We start from the raw sequence: 20,234 nt of genomic DNA, 5'->3' as shown, positions 1-20,234 counted from the left end.
CGCCGGAATATACGGTAAGTCCCGGTGGTTTCATTTCAGTGGGATTTACGCCCATGCAAGTATGCACAGATTGGCAATCCTAGCAGTTTGTAAGGATGAAAATGGGGGAAAGGCGTGAGTTTTTGCTACATGTTAGAGACTCTCAGTCTACAGCATTTAGGGCATGCAGCCTTCTCTGGAAGTTCCAATACGTGGGATTTACTTCCATGTAAGGCTTCAATCCTGCGCACTCTTGGGGGTAAAGCTCGGCGGGACTTGCTTCTGAGCAAACGCGAAACGGGATGAGCTGAGACTGAGCCTAGGATTGGTTTGGTGTGGATGCTCAGTAGAAAAACTCAGACTTATTTCCGTTGACACAATGACAAACCAAACGAAATCCACAGCCGCGATCCTACGCGTGCTAGGGAGATATGCTGGAATCGATGGGACTTATTTACGAAGCAACGTGAACAGCTAAGGTTGAAATTCAATCTCTTTCTCCCCCTTCCCCTCTCTCGCACTGGCACACGCCCGCACACGCATCCTGGACTGTTATTTCAACGGCCTCTGTTAAGAGACCGTCACGGCAGGCGATCAATTTCTTGGTGTTGGGAAACCCGGGAGATCTTTCGCTCCGGCAGCGTCGCTTTTATATACCGCGCCCTCTCTCCCTCCCTCCGCGACTGTGCTTCCCATTCCCAGCCACCACGCTAGGAGAATCCCCCCCCCAACACACCGTTGGTCCTCCTATAGGCTTCTCTTTTGTTGTTGTTGTTTTCATGCCCACGCACGCCTGTGTTCGTTTCTCGCACTCACTCTGTGACCACGGAGCACCGACACGCGCGCGAGCGCGCGCGCGCACACACACCGCCGGATTCCACTGGAAGTGCAGCGTGGTTGGTGAACTGCTGGTACATTTCAGCCGCTGCGTTTGGCTCGGGCGCAGCGGCTCCTCCCCTTGGTGGTGCTATCCTCTTACTTGATCAAATCCTCGAACGTGAACAGTTTCACTGAAAAGCACTTTTTTTCAAAAAAAAAAGAAAGAAGAAAAAAAAGAAAGAAAGAGAGAGAGAGAGAGAGAGAGAGAGAGAGAATCCGCCAACAGTGAAAGAACAAGAGTCCAACTATACAGGAGTTTGCGTGTGTGTTTTTCCCTTTTAAAAAAGAAAACACCGCTCGTCATCTCAGAGGCCGAGAAAAAGGTGGAAGAAGAGACCTTTGGCAGCAAAAGAATCATAATAATCAACCAGCGTCTCCCCTCCCTCCTTTTATAAAGGATTCCCCCACCTGCAAGTATCCAACTCTCTCTGCAAGGCATGGAGAGAGGGGCTGGCTGGTTCTCCGGTTGTTGCTCCATCGCTTGGATCGCCTCGACATGGCTTTTGCTGGGCGCTTGGTGTTTTACCGGCGCTGAGATAACTTGCAGGTCTTGCTTTTCTTCTTCATCATCGCCTGCATCTTTTCGGGTTAAGCTTCTACAGCAGCCGCCGTCGCCGCTGGAGGTTCCTCGGGGAGTGTCGCCTGGGCCAAGCGGCGGCGGCGAAGAAGGGGAAATCCTGCCGGAGAAACCCGGTGGAGGATGGGGTGCTGGGGGAGAGGAAGGAGGAGGCGAGGAGGAAGGCGGAGGGGCGGTGGCGGCGCTCCGAAAGGATCGGGGTCTGCGAAGAGCTCAGCCGGCGCCCAGGGGGATGGAAGGGTTTGGCACTAGGGCGCACGGGGAAGCGGCTGCCGGCGCCCAAAAGGAAACCCGGAGGGAGCGTCGGAGCTCCAAGCCCAGCCGATCTGGCCAACTCTTGGGTAGGGCGAGGGGCAGTGGAGGATCATCGGCATTTGGCCGGGAGGAGATGCAGCGGATGCCTGCAGATGCCAGGAAGGAAGGAATCTCTCTTGGCAAAATGCCGAGCAGCAACCCTCGTGAGCCCAGGGCGAGGAGAAGCACTGAGGATCGGCAGCCTTTCGCCTCGGACAATCTCGGGGCAGAAGGAGGCGGCTGGGGCTTCTCCTCAACGGATGGCCAGAAAGCGACCCGAACTCAAGGCAAAGGCTCCAAAGAGGAAGGGCGGACGGGCAAGCTGCGGGGAGGCGGCGGCAGCGAAGAGTTGAAATTGACCAGCACGACCTTTGCCCTCGCTGGAGACTCGGCCCACAACCAAGCCATGGTGCACTGGTCAGGCTACAACAGCAGCGTGAGTCAAAGGGCCCGCCAGGGGATCCGAGGTGGGGGGCGAGGGTTGTAGGGCCTGCTAAGCCCCCTTCCCCCGCAAATTCCCACGGCTCAAGGCGTTGGGGAGACAAAAGGCCGCTATTCTTGTATTTCTTGCTTTGTCAAAAGAAAAAGGGGAAAAAGTTTTTGCCGGTGTGGTGGGGAGGAAATAAACGTTAGATAGGGAAACGCGCGTCAAAACCAAAAGCAGAGCTCACAAAAGCCGTGTGATCTCTGAGTGGCTGGAGGCTGTGTAGCAGGACGCCCCAGAGAGAAAGAGAGTCCCGCTGTCCCTCTTTTTATCAGACGGTAGTAAACACGGAATATGAGCTCCTTGGAGGAAAGTTGAATCAGACGGCTTGTTTCAGACGGTTTCTTGCTTGCTTGCTTTCTTTTAAAAAATTTCCTTCCCCTTTACAGAGAGAATTATGGTGTTTACATGGCTTATGAGTGCTGCTGATTCTTTCGTTCTCTCTTCCGCCCGATACATACCTGGAAACGCTTCAGTGGGACTGCATTGGGGGAGGGACGCGAATTGAGAGTGTGGGAGGGACGAGAACGGTAGTTCGGAGCATGACATTTCATTTACCAAGAAGGAAAACGCACGTACACGTTCCCTCCTTAACTCTTTGCTTATATAGAAGGAGCCATTTCAAACAAATTGCAAGTAATTCCAAGCTTTTTCTTTTCAGTCAATAAAAGGGACACGCTTTAAGAATAAAACTAATGAGTGGAGGGCTTAGAGAAAGTTTGCCTGTTGGATTCATATGTATGTGTGTATATGTATATATCCCAAACTCGGTCTTGTCAAAAGGTGGCGCCCTTGAAGCCTTATTCTGAATAGCTGCGCTTGGAGGATGCAGCTATATTATAGGCAATGTGTCTGCTGGAGAGAGCAATGAAAGGGACATTGTTAGGTTCACTTAGCTAGCTGGCATCTTGCTTCATAATGCTCCTAGGACAGCTATAAGAAGGATTTTGAATTTTATTTTAACCTGATGTCAGAAATGTTCTAGTGAGTTCTGATATGAAAGGCTGGAAGGAGACAGAATTCTGTGTAGAATGTTGGAGACAGCCCTTTGGAGACAATGTTCTGATTATTATCTCTCCTTTATTGTGTTTGCATGTACTGTAGTCAGCCATAGAACAATTAGAAACACAAAGTGGATCTGAAAATTCCATATCCTACTTATGGGCTTTCATTATTTTTTACTTCCCAGCTTTAACTAGTCATTTGGAGCCAAAACCTTTGGTGTCTTCTTTATTCTTCTACATTGTCAGAGAACAACCACAACGCTGGACACACCTTCATCTGGAAGATTTACCTCTAGTGTATTGCTATTTAGTTAGTAATGTAGACTTGGATGCATGCTTCTCTTAATCTAATCATGCTGTGGACACCACATTACTAAGAATAAAAGCAATACCGGGTGTCTTAAAGGTATGCCATGTCTTGAGGATCCTGCTTTTTAACAGCTTTGGTCAACACAGTGAAATATGCAATTGTTTTCTTGTCTTAAATGTTCAGTGCTCAGTGTTCCACCAAAAGAGCTAGTCACTAATATGGATTTTCAGTACTTATTTTGCTGCCTGATACAAGAGTTCAAAATTCTTTTGGCACTTTGGGAATATAAATATTTTAATTTATTTTTCTTAAGACAAATTCCAGAAGATGATCCTTCTTAGTATGATAGATAGTGCTAAATCACTGATAATAAAACTAAGAACTCATTATAGGCTGCTCTTCTCCCCCCCCCCCGATATTCTGAGCTGAAAATATTTGGCTGCAAAGAAGCTGTGTTTCACTATGGAATGGCATGGATAATTGCGGTGTTTGTGTGAAGAGAAAAACAACCCAGCATATTAATTAACAAGTGATATATCCATGATTTCTGTAACGAGAGGTCCTCTGTCTGGAGACTTTTCTCTTACTCTTTCACGGGAGAATCCATACACTTAAGCCTGTGATTAATTAGTTTGGTTTTTAAAAGCCAGACACTGTTGTGAACCTACAGGGGAAGTCAAATGCTCAACTTGACTCTGGGAAGCCCTGCTTTCATGTGTTATTAGGAAACGCTCCCCCCTCTAATAATCAGAGATATAGTGGCTGACAGGGAGCCCTGACTATCATAGCAGGGATGATTTTTTTAATCCTCCCTGTTACAGCCATGCTTCTCTCTACCCAATCTGACAATGGGCTTGATTGTGGCATAAGGAGGTCAAGCAATTGGCCTAAAGGGGCACAGTGAAATAGGGATTTGGCTCAGAATAATGCTCAAAGCCGTTACATACCTGACCCCAAGACTTGGTTTCAGTTCTGACTTTTCCCACATGGTGAACACATATGGGCTGCATCCTCACTTTCTCTCTCTTGTCAAGGTTTGACTTCTCAAAGTCTCCCTCTTGCTTTTGGCAGTCATCAGAAACTGGCAAAAGTGGTGGTTTTGTATACAGTTAATTTCAGTCTACAGATCTTTCCTGGAGTTTTAAAAACCTGACTGGTAGGAAGGGAAGACGAAAATAGTGGACTTTTTTTTGAAAAAGAAATGCTAATAGAGAATAGAAGCTGCATGTAGTTTAGGAAGAAGGAGGAGGGGGAAAATAGATTCAAATGCAGGATAATGAAAAGTATTGTTTTTTAAAAATGAAATAAGAAATTGTAGTTTTGCTTGCTAAAGAATTTCTTTTCAAGGCAGGTTAGAAGACATTTACACACTAAGCTAAATATAGCCTTGGAGAAGTATTCTCTGGACAAAACATGTGGGATGTGTGTGTGTGAATATGTGTGGTGACATGTGCATGTGTAAATTATGTGTATCAATAACATGGACTGTGGTAAATTAATCCATTTCTTTCCATCCCACTTCCCAGTGTATAAAAGAGACTACAGCTTGCATACCACAATGGGGGTCTATGGAGCAGAATCCATTTCTGCTTATACATCTCCTCTATTTAGTATTAATGTGGAAAAATAATTATAATACAGTCTATTGGAGTTTCTTCTTTCTCCATAAATATTTCAAGTGAATGCAGTTTTGGAGAGAAGAACTTGTACAGTGTAGAGCTTAAAAAGAGAAGGTTATAGAATGCTAATAGAATGTTAGTGTTGGGCAGAAAGTGAAAGGTCAGAGTTACGTGTGGTCTCTTCTGGAGCCACTGATGCCAACGAATGAGCCTGTATTGCTTTTACTACCCGAGTGAGGACAAAACATTTCCAGGAAATTTGTACTACAAACTAATGAATCATCCACAGTTAGCTCCCCACCCACCCACTGCCTTTTCCCACCCCCACTGCACTGCCCTTTGTCTTTCTTTCCTTCTTCTTTTGGATCACCCCCCTCCTTTTCTCACCAGGATTCAGCTACCTTCTCCTTCAAGTACTGCTTCAAGATTTACTCCTACAACAAAGCCTGTTCTCATCACTTTGGCCTCACCTTTCCCAGTGGTGCGGTTAGGTAATTTTAGGCTCTGGATTTAATGGTTTTACGGAGCTCCACTCCTTTAGATGGCAATGTATATTCACTTTAGTGACAAGCCACATCTCCTGCATTTGAGGGCCCTCCTGTTCATTCTGCTGAGTGGGGCTCTAGATGTCTGCCCTAAAGTCCTACTCTGACACGACCATTGGCCTTAACTGTTCCTCTGGTTGCCGCTGACACTGTCCTTCCACTTCACTTTCCCATCAGCTCCTGCTCTCATTTCTTCACATCTCTGTATTGTACATTTTATATGGCCAGTATCCATATTGGCTGTGTGATCTGTGTACTTTGCAGCAGAAAAAATAAGAATCTCCTTTCACTTTATATGTTACAAAATGTGATTTTTCTTAATTTCTGTGGATTCATTTCTGTGCGGGGGAAAAAATAGCACACGAAATGTCCCTGAAATTAAAGACAGTTTAAGCAATTGATAGTTTTTAGGCCAAAGAGTGTCTATATGAGTATGTATTTTGGGCTAGGATTTCTGAGAATTAAGACATGGGTTGGAAGTGTGCCAGGATACTATAGTTGGTAGACTGCATCACATGCACCATAAAGGGGTGAAATGAAGGCAGGAGCTGTATGTTGCCAGAAAGCAGGTGATCCAGTCTACTATAAGGTTAAGCCAATTAGGAGGGGGTCACTCCTGGTAGATCATGAATGACCTTCCTCACAATTGATTTAAATTTATAATTCAATTTTCTGGGTTATCTGTAATCTGACAATTAAGCTACTGCCATTTCTACTTCCATTTGAAAGTGGCTGGACTGAATTGCAATTGCTAGCTGGTTGAAGGGTTTGACAAAGAACTATGCTCAAAGCACCAAATACTATGGGGGGGAATCAAGTGGCCATCTATTTAGGGAGGGTTACCTTTACTTCTAGTGAAATAGTTGATAGGGAATTATGAACCAGAGCTCTAATACTATGGCTCTATGTTTTTATTCAACAGATGTTTTATGTGTATCCAAACAGCCAGGATAGAAATTCTTGACATTTCCCCATAATAACCATTCATGAAACAACCATGAAAACCTTTCTCTTCTCTGAGGCATTTTAATCTTAGTTAAATGTTTGTAACTTGGTTTTAGATTGTGTAGTTTTTATATGCTTGTTGTATCAGATTCTGTAATTTTATTGTATTTTATGTTAACCGCCCAGAGAGCTATTGCAAGTCGGGCGGTATATAAGTTTAATAAATAAATAAATAAAATAAAATAAAACCGCATTCATGTCACATCATGGGATCATTCCATTAATTTGGATAAGGATGTTCTCTGCTCTTTGAAAGCAGCTGATTTCATTTCATTTCTCTACATTGGTACCTTTGACTAGGAAAGTAAACTTGGGATTGGAAAGAGAACTAAAAATACATGTAGGAAGTTTCATCAGAGCTTCATCCAGCTTTGTATCTTCCTCCTGGGACATTCTCAAGGTAGAACAGTAATGTACCTTGTCAGGTATGAATGCTGTTTTAGTTGTCTTTGTGGGAGAGAGAAAATATTTGCAGCACTTTTCTTGAGAGAGTCCTTAATACCTCAAACTAACACACATCTTGGTTCTCACCCACCTTATGGGTGGTGGGCACAGGCTACATGGATGGGAGAAGGAACTTGAAGCTCCGGGGAGTTGGGGGGGGGAGTCTTCTTTGTCTTCCTTATCGGGAACGAGCTGCTGCTTTGCTTTAATGACATTTCCATGTGGGTGGTTATAGAAAGGGGTCAGAAGTGCCTTGTTCAATTCTTCTCATATGTCCCAATCCACAGGTCTTTGCATGCTGCAGGGGGCTGCACAAATGCAACTATGTATACTGTATGCTTAATGATGGAAAAGATGGATGGGAATAGGTGGTGATGGGGAGGTTTAGTAGAGGGCGTTTAGAAAGAAGCCCAAGATTGGACAGTTACCTGTTGAGTATGCTTTACGTTGGATTCCTGCATTGAGGGGGTTGGACTCAATGGTCTTAAAGGCTCCTTCGAACTCTACTATATTCTGATTGTATGAAGAAATATGATTCACTTTAAAAAAAAAAAAAACAGAAGGTGCTGCGTTTGGAGCATGCTAGGAACTCACTCTTGTTTGGCCTGGGAGTGGTTGTCCCTAATCCCAGCTGCATGGGATTCAGATTTGGATGCTCAGTGGTATATGCTCTGCTTATAAGGCTGAGCTCTGGTGATGAAAATGGCTTTCAGCCTCTGGCACTAAATTGTGATGAGGTGGGGAAGCTCAGATTAAGTCGTCATCAAGGATACACAGTGAAATGGTAAGCTTACACCAGGGGTGAGGAACTTCAGTCCTGAGGGCCAAATGTGCCCCCAGATCTCTTTATCTGGTCCTTGGGACTTTTCCCAGGCCATGCCCCACCCCCAGCCACACTCTGTCTCCTCAGGCCATGTCCCTCAACAGCCTGGCTTCATATCCTCCGTGAGTATTTATTTTCCCTAGCCAGAATGTGTTCTCGAACACTGATAATGACTCTTGCTTGTCTCAATAGAGGATGAAGAGAGCTGTATGAGTGTGTAGAAAGTAGCTTACTGTACAAAGGTAAAATTTTCATTCATCCTTCTGCCCACTTTTGCCTCTGGCCCCGTCCAACACTGGCATGTGCGCCCTAGAAAGTTGCTCAGAAGAGAATGCTGCCCTTGGACTGCAAAGGTGCCACACTCCTGGTTTTCACAATGAAAAAGGCTCTGGACTCTGTATCCTGCATGGGGAGAACGTAATGAAAGGAGCCAGTGTGGTGCATTGGTTAGACTGAGTGTCAGATCAGGCCCAGGTTTAAAATAATCAAACAGTGCATTATCTACTGATATAGTGACAGCAATCCAGTGGCACCTGAAAGATTAACAGCTTTCTTTATTAAAGCCCACTTTGTCAAGTGCCATGAAGGTTTATTCCATTATAACTAAATTGGTTGGTATTTAAGGTGCCACAGGACTCTTTGTTGCTTTTGTTGCAGTAGACTAACATGGCATTAGCTATCCTTCTGGAATTGCTTTATTAGTAACTGTAGTAACTGAACATCAATCACCATGATAGTTGAAGTTACTGCCAGATTTCTGCAGCTGTGCCTGTTCACTTGTTACATTCTCTCTGTGATCATGGGCAAATGATCCAGTTGCATTGGGCAGAGCCAGTTTCCACTATGTGAACCAGTCCAGAGTTTCACGTCCATTATCAGATACGCTGATCACTTCTTAAAGATGTGGGGAGACTCAGCTGCTGATCTTTGAAAATTCCGCTCTTGATTAATCTCAGATAAGTAAATATTGAGAAAAGCCCCATGGCAACATTGCAGAATGAGGAAGATAGATCACAAGGGGCCATGCAAAGAATCAGAAAGGTTAAATTGTCCTGTAGCTTTAGCTGGTGCTGAATGTGGCTGCTTAGAAATATTGTCTGAATGCCGAGATGATACTGCAGCCATGTTCTAGCTCTGAATGGCTTCTATTTTTCTTCCAAGTGTTGCTATTTAATAATCCAAACAGACCTGTGCTTTTAAGTTTGTTTAGAACAGTGATAGGGAAGCTGTGGTTCTCCAAATGTTGCTGGACTCCATCTCCCTTTAGTCCAAGCCAGCATGGCCACTAGTCAAGGGTAAAGGGGAACTATAGTCCAGCAACATCTGGAGGGCCACAGGTTCCGCATCTCTGGTTCAGAACTCGGCTTTCTTGTCAGTTACGCTTTCTGTCCCTACAAATGTCCAGTGGAATGAAGAAAGGCATGTCGTTCTTGCTGCACTGAATGCAGTGTGTTGCCTGTTAAGAGATTTGGGACTTCTTGCTTGGCTTTGGCTGAAATCCTAAGCATTCTTGTTTGGAAGAAAACTCCACTGAAAATCAATGAGACAGTTCTGAATATATGTAATTCGGGCTAGTTAGTCAAGAGCCCTGTTTTCCTGGGGTTTAGAAAAATGCAACAAGGTCAATTTATTTTATTTTTAAAAGCCTGGTTTATGCAGCTGTGAAAGGGTTGAGTCCTTGTGGCTTCACTCCCCCTTGTTAAGATTGTTTTTCTGTTCTTTGTGTTAATTATACATTGTAAGTATTTATATGCATGCAATTATCTATGACAATAAGTAATTAATTATATACATGCATTCGGAGGTCTTTGTGAGAAACCTAAACAGTAATTAATTGTTCCTCTTCCTTGTGGATCTGACACCTTTTGCTCAAAGAACTGGAAATGCCTTTATTGGATAAAAAAGTGTGGAAGAGTCTCTCCGCCTGCTTCTTCTCAGTAGTAATGGTTAAGAATGCTGTTGGCAGCATTCTGATGGGATTGCTAGGCGGCTAATGTGCACATTGTCAATCTGATGCTGTTATTTTTCCTCTCACTTTGGTGATTTGCACATTGGGAGCCTGATAGGCTATAATAGGTAGCAGGTGTTTTATTTTTTTAATTAAGGGCTCTTATAAGATAGAATGCTGACAGGGAGAATACTTGGATCTCTCTGTGTGTGTTTTCTGTTTCTTGTTTGTTTGTTTTTGAATAGATAGCTCTGTTTAACAGAGAGTCTTAGCCAGACAGACTCTGGTAGACAGACTCTTAGGCAGGATTCTTCAATAGTCAGTGGAACAGATGATGGTTCATTTAGGTTCCTTGCTGAATAATTTACTCCTGTGACACTCATTTTAGTGTCACTAATTTTAGTGATTTTAGGATGCTTAAATTGTTTTTAATGATGTATTTTAATGGTTGAAAACTTCATCAGCTTCCTTGGCATCAGCTGAAAAAGAGAAATAGAGCTGGGTATAGTCAGCATAAGGATGGAACCCCACTCAAAAACTCTGGGTGGTCTTCCGTCGGGGCTTTATGTAGTTGTTAAAAAGCATGGGTGAGAAAACAGCTCTGAGGAACCTCATAGGCCTTGTGTGGAGCCAGCAGGATTCCATCCCTTCTGAGAATTAGAGGAGAAGGCTCCTTGCAAGTCTTCTGACCATGGAAGGCTCTGATGGTGCTAATTTGGGAGGGAGTTTGTGCCTTGGGTGGGGTGTGTGTGTGTGTGTGTGTGTGTGTGTGTGTGTGTGTGTGTGTGTGTGTGTGTGTGTGTGGACCAGATAGGATGACATTATCATAATACTGCTGCTGATTTGTGTCGGTCAGTGCCTTCCTTGCATCGGGAACAAGAGTGTATTGGCAGTGAGCATAATCACAATCAATAAGTGATGGAAGAGTATCTTTATCAGGGTAACCCTGATATTTATCAGGGTTTATGGGAGCGACTGTCAGAGTTGCTGCCTTAGCTTTTATATCTGATGGTATTGTGCTGTTGACTTTGCTGCCGGGAATGCACAGGATCATGGCGGTTGTGCTACTGTTAGATCTGGTGCAGGAGCTTCCCGAAGCAGCGGGTTCTTAAGATTAGCCTAGACTTCTATTTTGTAGTATCTTGGCTGTTGTCAGTGGGCCTGATAGTTCATTCTTCCATCTCTTTTTTTAATGGCTGTCATGGTTTGGTTCCCTGCCACCTCATATCTTGGCCCTGTTAGCGCACAGTAGCACCTTTTCTCCATCTGCGTCAACGTTCCTAGCATAGATCCATTTAAAGCTCTCCGAATCATTTCCTTTGCTTCTGTCACTCCTTTTATTCCCCCTTTTTGCAACACAGGATCTCATGTGACATCAGCCCACCCCCTCATTTAATTTCCTTTCCCCCACCCTCGTATGTGTCTTCTGTCATGTCACTCCAGAAACTTGGAATCCCCTCCCTGCGTCAGATCATTTGTCTCTACCTCTTTTATGTTCCTTTGGCTCTGTCTGCAAAGCCTTGCCCAAATTATATTAGCCTCACCTTTGTGCACTGCACTTCTCTTTGACTTTTCCCCTGCACTATTCTGACTGCTCAGGTTATACCTGACTTCTTCCACAACTGACTGTCTTGTCTGTTCAAAGCGGATTGTGGGTGGTGAGTCTGCATCATGTTTATTACGATGATAGTACCTACCAAGCACTGTTTGCTCCTGGTGCCAAATGAATGCAAAATAGTTCACAGGATGTGTCGCAAAGGCTATGCTTGCCCTAGCAGTTTTCCCGGGGTGTCCCAGGAATAGGTGGAGCTGCCTGCAGGGTGTCCTAGGTTAGAGGCAACCAATACATTTTCATTGGTGTGTAGAAACTAGTCTACCGTACAGAGGTAAAATTCATTGCTTGGCTCAGGGTTTGGCCCTCCCGCTCCTGGCATGTGGCCCCCAGAAAGTTGCCCAGAAGACAACTGGGCATGTGGCATGCGGCCCCCTGGCAGAAAAAGGTTCCCCGTCTCTTACTTGAGGCTTTGCCAGTGAACCTGTGCGATGATTGGGTAAAAAAGTGATCAAGGAAGGATGGAAGGAATTAGTACAGGTTACTATTGCAATATATAGAATCATAAAGTTGGAAGGGGCCTATAAGGCCATTGAGTCCAACCCCCTGCTCAATGCAGGAATCCAAATTAAAGCATACTGACCGGTGGCTGTCCAGCTGCCTCTTGAAGGCCTCCAGTGTTGGAGAGCCCACCACCTCCCTAGGTCATTGGTTCCGTTGTCATACTGCTCTGACAGTTAGGAAGTTTTTCCTGATGTTCAGTTGAAATCTGTCTTCCTGCAACTTGAGGCCATTATTCCGTGTCCTGCACTCTGGGATGGTCAAGAAGAAATCCTGGTCCTCCTCTGTGTGGTAACCTTTCAAGTACTTGAAGAGTGCTGTCATATCTTCCCTCAGTCTTCACTTTTCAAAGCTAAACATGCCAAGTTCTTTCAGTCTCTCCTCATAGGGCGTTGTTTCCAGTCCCCTGATCATTCTTGTTACCCTCCTCTGAACCTATTCCAGTTTGTCTGCATCCTTCTTAAAGTGTGGTGTCCAGAACTGGACACAGTACTCAAGATGAGGCCTAACTAGTGCCGAATAGAGGGCAACCAATACTTCACACATTTGGAAACTATATTTCTGTTAATGCAACCTTAAATAGCATTTGCCTCTTTTGCAGCCACATCACACTGTTGACTCATATTCAGCTTGTGATCAACGACAATCCCAAGATCCTTCTCTTATGCAGTATTGCTGAGCTAAGTATCCCCCATCTTATAACTGTGCATTTGGTTTCTTTTTCCTAGGTGCAGAACTTTGCAGTTATCCCTGTTAAATTTCACACTGTTGTTTTCAGACCAATGCTCCAACCTATAAGATCACATTGAGTTGTGTTTCTGTCTTCCAAGGTATTAGCTATCCCTCCCAATTTTGTATCAATATCATATCATATTTATCAAAAGTATATAATTTAGACTGCAATCTTCAACACACTTACTTGTGAGTAAGTCTCATTGAACTCAGTGGGGTTACTTCAGAGTGGTCATGCATACAATTTCATTGTCAGTGTAGTAGGCTAGGCAAGTTTTTTTTATCATTTTCAAATGCGCACAGCCACAAATGGTTTGCTGACACCATACTGACATGGATGCATTCAGATGTGCAATACAGACACCTTGAGTCAGTACTACCACAGCGTTCATCTGTCTGGTGCCCTCCAGATACTTTGGAGTATAACTCTCATCAGCCTCAGCCAGCAGCAGGTTAGTGAAGGCTTCTATATAGTAACCTCCTACTTCAGGCAAACCCCTAAGTCCCTTGTTACCTTTTTAGCCCAGACTTTTATTTTTCAAACAGAACTTTGTGTTTTATATATATATATAGGAAATAATAATATTTGCTCTCCTCCTTCAGATATTTGGAGAATAAACTCATTAAGCACGGGTAATACACTATTCAGAGGCCAAACGCTAGCTGACACAGTATATTTTGATGAATGTATGGTGATTGTATCTACAATTCCAGAATGCACAGAAATGAACAGATCTGTAATAACATTCCTATATCTTTTTAAAAGAGTTTGTCAAATCTCAATATTTACTTGTTCCAAATCAAAATTATTTCATTCTGCAGATAGATGATTTATAACTTTATAACTTGAGAGGAAGCACCATTGCTACCACTGGATAGATAAGAGAAACATGGGTAATCTTGTAACTCAAAATAGCATCACTCTTAATTAGCTCAGCTGACCTCTTGCTGTTCTCCCCTTGATCTTTGCAACTCTGGGGCAAAAGCACTGGGGGGGGGAAACAGAGGGAGACAGAGAGATCCCAAATATTGCCTGGAAAGCATTCAGGAAACATGGAGGCTAACACTAGAGGGAGCAAGCACATTTTAATAAAATATAAAAATGATAGTGGAAGACGAAATTGAGAGCTTTAAAGTATATTATGAAATATAGATATTGCTGAAATATTAATATTGGAAATTCTCTTGCAGACAATTCACTGAAACTCCTGCTATATTAAGGGCTTTTTTTTTCTCAGGGAGAGAAGTAGGTGCATAACATGATAGGCTTAAAATCAAGAGGGCTCCCAAGCTGGACCTGTTCTAAAGATATGGGATACCATGACCACTGGGAGATTGTTTAAGTTAATGATACATGCATTTGTTTGTTGGATATTTTATCCTCTTTAGTTTCTCCTTTTCTTACCAGAAAGTATTTGTGTGATCGTGGGATGGACCTGCCTATCTTAAATTATCATCTTCTTTGGCTTCTTTTAAAAATGAAATCCTTTGTCTCTGTACAAAGTCCATTGCTTGTGAAATCATCCTTGCATCTCTACAACAGCTGCTGATGGATGTCATTGGACTGCAAAAGGGAGGATGATTAACTCTGATGGTGCTGGAAGCAAATAAGCTCATCCCACTGTTGGTTGGTTGAAGGTAAAAGCAGACTACAGGCTTGTGCTATCTGCCTTCTGCAGAAAGTCCACACATTAGAAACTGAAGTCATAGAAGATTATTCTGTTATAGGATATTTAATCATTTTCAAGTTAATTAATTTACTTTGGGAAAGGGCAAGGATATTTGTTGGATTACTCTGAGAGAGCAAAAGTGTTGTCATTTACAGAGTGCTGAACTTAATGAATGAATTCACTTTTGTATGGCGCACAGTAATGAAATCGGTTGTTGTTCTCATGCAACCAGTGGAGCACAGAAGCGAAGATTTAACCTAGGTTCAATTTTTTTAATGCCATACTGTAAGTTGCATGGAGTCCTACTGACAGAGAGGAAGGGATGCCTGTACTCTTTTTCACCTGCTTCTCTAGATTTCAGTGATAATTTCTAATGTAGAACCTAGTCACTTCCAGAGACTTCTGAGATAATGTCAGCTTTTAATTAAAATGAAAGCAAGTTTCTGTCTGTGATCATTTTGGAGAAAATGTGATGGCTGTCTACCTACCTACTTACCTACAATCTATGTGTCTTTCTAGATGAGAAGGTTCATAATTCCCTAGGTTTAGTTTCTCTAGACAAGACTGCACCTAACTGAATGCAAATTCCAAAAATCAGTTAATACTTTTTGCCCCATATGAGCAAAGGGCTTGTTCTTGATTGGCAATTCCCTTTGATCATCTTGGCCTGGAGAAATAATTCCTTGGGAGCAGAATTAGATTTGAACCCATGAGTTTCAATTTGATTCAGGCTTTGATCTGCAGAGAAAACAATGGGAATTGCCTCTCTCTCTCTCTCTCTCTCTCTCTCTCTCTCTCTCTCTCTCTCTCTCTCTCTCACTCACTCACTCACTCACTCACTCACTCACTCACACACACACACACACACACACACACACACACCCCTATGCTATTATTGTGGTTACACTGGTTGTTGGGGACTCTGCAAGTTGACTTTTTAATACCTTAATCAAATTTGAAGCTTTCTGGTAGGTAAATGGGAAAGGGACGTTGCCATTTATGAACAAGACCGAGGTTCCAATTGTATGGTTCTAGCACTGCAGAATTGTGCACATTTTGACCAGAAGCAGTCTGCATATGAAGGCAATAGATCCTTGCACATAGGAAGATCTTTGCCTTCTCTTGAATGGCTAGGAACAGCATGGCACAGTAGCAGAGGCTGTGTTCTTGCTCTGCACCAGCAATGGGATTGGGACAACTGAACACATCTGCTCCAACCTACCTGGCTCCTAACCTGTGCATGAATGGAGATAGAGCCTCCACCACCTGCCCAACCCCTCTGCACACACTTTGGCGGCGACTGGGTCATACCCAACAACAGACAATTATAAAAATGTGCATCTATCTGTGTCTGTCTGTCTGTCTGTCTATCTATCTGTCTATCTCTACATAGACACACACGCCTTGTGCCTCCTGGAGCCTTTATAAGCACCCTCATGTTTTCCAGACTTATCTCTAGAAATACATACACTAGAAATTTGCTTTTCTTCTCTTGTGAAACAGAAGAAGAAATGTTCATTGTGCTGATAAGAGTCTGAGAGCTCCACAAAAGGACACCAGCAGACATATGTTTCTAGCATTTGTTGAATGACAACACAGGACATTCAAGTAATCAACCTGGAGTGATATCCAACATTAGTGACACTCAAAGTAGACTCAGTGAAATCAATGGATTTAAGTAACTTCAGCCCTTTGATTTCATTGGGTCCATTCTGAATATCAGTAACATTGAATGTTATTTATTTATTATCATTTATATACCAGCCTTCATCAAAAGACCCCAAGGTGGTTTACAACATAGAAATTAATAAACAATATATTCCAAAATTATATCTATACCATACAAAAATTAAGCCAATTATGATAAGAAGAAAGATTACCCATCGATTTGAGCCCTTCTCAGAAGATGACACATGTAGAAGGCCTGGTCCACGCTAAAAACTTGGGAAGCTGCCTTATACTGAGTCAGACCATTGGTCCATCCCATTCATTTTGTCTACACTGACTGGCAGCAGCTCTTCAGGGTTTCAGGCAGGAGCCTTTCCCAGCCCTACCTGAAGATGCTGTGGACCGAGCTCCTGGATGCAGAGCAGATGCTTGACCACTGAGCGATGGCCCTGCTGTAAAGTTTCTCCAGTGTGCAACATTGTCTGTGTTGCTTCAAAACAGTAACTGAAGCTCCTTTAGAAAAAGAAAGAAAATCAGACGATGCCACTGCTAGCCGTGTCACATTTTTCGTCTGAGGGTCACTGGGGTCCCTTTGTTCCAGGCTCCAGTTTTACAGCAAGCCATTTTAATTAATTTAAGATTGCCCTCCTCACTTGTTCTCCTCTTGTATGATTACAAACAACCACGGCCACATTTCCAGGTGACATTTCTCCGCTCTCTTTTGCAAGCAATTGGCTTCATTTCTTTCTTTTTTTTTTCTGGAGGCTGAGAGGCCTAACAATAAACTTCTTAATTAAATTTTACATGGCCCTGTGTGTGGGGAATGGAGAAACAAAGGAGATCAAAGTGTAAATAAAGCTTTTGTTAAAAGGCACCAGCAAATCCCCTTGTTTGGATTGCTGCTAAAATCTTCCACCACCTAAAGGCTGCTGTTTAGTTTAGGCAAATGGGTCAGGGAGATGTGAGTCCATTGCTGAACAGATGCTTGCTCATTTAATTCCTAACATTTATATCCCACCCTTTCTTCCATCACAGAACTCAAGGTGGCATGCATGTGGCTCCCAGGACATCTCCCATTCAGGCAATAACCATACCCAGACCGGCTTAGTGAGGTGGGGTCTTCACATGCCGTCGGACCATACCAGGGGACTCCGGTCCTTAAAAAAAGGAAGTCCATTGTACAACTGATCTGTACTTCACACTCAGCATTATTGCCATGGGAGAAGGGGAAGAAGGGAGCTTGCGACTCCACCATGTGAACTGTGCCTCAGCCTATTAAGAAGGGTGCTGTGGGTCTCAGGAGAATAATGTTCAGATCTTGTATCTTGCAATGGGCGGGGAAGTTCTGGGTTCTTCTTCTTTACTCTGGACACTGTGGCTTAGACCAGGCTGTCTTAGGACATATGTGCCCATGGTTATAGGTTCACATCCCACAATTACTCTGGTAAGCAAAAAGAGGGGTGAGTGCATTAGATATTTTGGAGGTGTTATTCTTGAGTGGTAGAGCATATGCTTTGCATGCAGAAATCTCCACTCCCTGGCGTTGCCAGTTTAAATGGTCACAGGAAGCAGGGCTGGGAAAGATGCTGGAGAAAACAAGCCATTGGAAGTAGACAGCACTGGATTAGGACCAATGATCTGACTCAGTTTGACAGCATGTCATGAATATGCTTCATTTGTGTTCAATGCAATGGTTGCCAAAAACATGCCTGGGAACTAATGCAGAAATTGATGGCTCCTAGGTAATATGGCACCCAACATCGTAAGCATTAGGATGCAAATAATATTTGCATATGTCCCTAAATCAGGGCTTCTTATGAGGACCAGCTCAGTGCATTTTTACGATGGAAAGTTCCAGTGCCATGTTCTAGCTGCAGAACTAGCTGTATATATGCTGTTATTATGAGCTGAGAATTCAGCCCAAACTGACTTTTGACATGTCCCCATAAACAGATTTATTTATTTGCAGAAATTTCTGTACTACTGTCATTCAGGAAAAAATATGTTGTTGATCAGCATAAAATCAACAATAAAATTACATTCATAAATAAGTAAAAAATACATCACCGTTCAGTAAATCAGCTTAATAAAGCAACATAGCAAGGAAAGCCTGGGTGAACAGATAAGTTTTAAGCAGTCACCTAAATGGCTGTAGGTACCTGCCTGATGTTCATTGCAAGTGCATTCAAAGGGCACGTGCCACCACACTAAAGGCCCTCGTCTTGGTGGACGTAATCTGAACCTTGGGAGCATACAGCACTTCCAGGAGTGTCTTTCCTGAAGATTGAAGTGACCGGGCAGAGGGGTACAAGCCAAGGTACCTCAGAGATAACTCAAGTTGTTCTAGGCTTTATATGCCAATAGCAAGACCTTAAACTTAACTCAGTAGCACATTGGTAGCCAGTGCATCTTCCAGCACAGGTGGTATGCACTGTCAATTAGGGCACCTCCTTCAACAGCCTGAACTGAGTTTCACTGGATTTTAAAAGGAAGCAGAGGGATTTATAGAAATACTAGAGGGTCTTTTGTTTGGTTTTTAAAATATTGTTATCCATGGCATTCGATCAGATGGACATCACTGCCTCTTGTCCATGTACTTCTCCACTTCTTTTGCATTGTGTCTCACTCATATCTGTTGGCAAGCAAATCTCCTTTGAGAGCTTAGCCAGTCTTATCATTTTCCCGCTGGGTCACCGAACATGGCACATTTTGTGTTTTGGGTGAATTTGCCCTGACAAATGGCAGCCACAGGGAAGCCAGAATCTCCTTCAGGGTTGTTACTTATGTAAAGTGCTCCTTCTTCTTGCTTTGTTTCGAGTGGTGCCACTGACTCATATACCTCAAACAGCTCAGCTTTGCCAGCTCTTAGGGGGTCAGAAAGAATAGATCACACACATATACACCGCACACACATGCACGCACAGAGAGAGAGATTTAGCCCAGCAGAGAAATGAGCAAGGCTCAGATGTGGGGCCCGGATGGAGTGACATGGGCATATTTTTGTTCTTCAACCACATCTTGCATCAGTGCTTTTTGGCCTTGAGCACCTGCTGCCAAAAAACAAGCAAAGTGGTGGAAGGAAGGTGAAAAGAGGGCATTAGCCACGTGTGTGAGGTCAGCAATACTGCCTGCTGGAGTCCAGTCAAGCTGGAGACATGCCTGAGGTAGCTGGGGGAAGGAATCTCAGACACAGCGATATTGTTAGGAGGATTTCACTCTGCTTATTTAGGTCCATTGAGTTGAGTAGGTCATCCCTACCTGCCATAGCTCATAAATTATTGTCAGAAGAATTAGCACTTACAAGTATTGCTTAAGTCATCCATCCTGTCACAATCCAAAGGTAGTGTAGAAATGGCTTGGCAGAATAGCTGTGTTATAGTTTAAAGGGATATCATCAAACTGATGGAAGCTGAGGGGATCCTGAGTTTGGGATACGTATGTTTTTTACTGACATACACTCTTTTGTATCCAGATTTCAATTTCGCCAAGAGCATACGGTCCAAGATTATTAGTTAAAGCCTCTCCCTGTGGATCATGAGATTCACAGAAACATTGCAGGGTTTCATCTATACAAATTAGATTCTTAATTGCCATATTGATGTTGAGCATCTAGGATACTACAAAAATCCAATGTTAGATTGGAATTTAGGAGTATTGCGACCACATCCTTTTGTAGCCCTGGAAATATTAGGCTGGATTAAACCTGCCCATGCACCATTTGATTACTTGTCTCTTCCTGACTCACAGCTGAATGTGTGAACTGACTCCACTGAAGAGTATTTTGCATGCAAAATTTCATGTGTCCACTGAAGAGTATTGGGTCTCAGTTGATATGGGTACTTTTTTTTGGTGGTGTGGATTTTGGACCTGTGATGCTTCATCCACAGTAACAAGTCACCACTGCAACCTGTGTTCACTGAATGACAATTGTGTATGTGTAAATGAGCCACTAGTGTTTCTTTATGTCAGTTTGATTTTAAATATATATATATAGCTAAAGTCCCATTACCTTTCTTGACGTGACCTCCTCACATGAGGATGTTATTGATGATGAATACAAATTATACTGCTGAATCAGGGCGAAGAGTGATTTGTCTTAAGGTGGTAGCTAGTGTGAAAGTACTTCCTATATTGGTTCCA

General features: G+C 43.3%; 1 protein-coding gene across 1 annotated transcript in view; it reads left to right on the top strand.

Annotated features, from left to right (window-relative positions):
* The first annotated feature begins 875 nt into the window (after window positions 1-875).
* SORCS3 (sortilin related VPS10 domain containing receptor 3) overlaps window positions 876-20,234 on the top strand; it is an 800,669-nt gene continuing 781,310 nt past the window's right edge. Inside the window, exon 1 of the mRNA XM_061636066.1 lies at window positions 876-2,165. Coding sequence (XP_061492050.1) covers window positions 1,296-2,165 — 870 coding nt within the window. The 5' untranslated portion in view covers window positions 876-1,295. The remainder of the gene's footprint in view (window positions 2,166-20,234) is intronic.

Source organism: Rhineura floridana, chromosome 7 (assembly GCF_030035675.1).
Source record: "Rhineura floridana isolate rRhiFlo1 chromosome 7, rRhiFlo1.hap2, whole genome shotgun sequence".
Lineage (NCBI taxonomy): Eukaryota > Metazoa > Chordata > Lepidosauria > Squamata > Rhineuridae > Rhineura > Rhineura floridana.
Note: the sequence above shows the minus strand (reverse complement) of the source record. Positions and strands in the feature narration are given on the sequence as shown.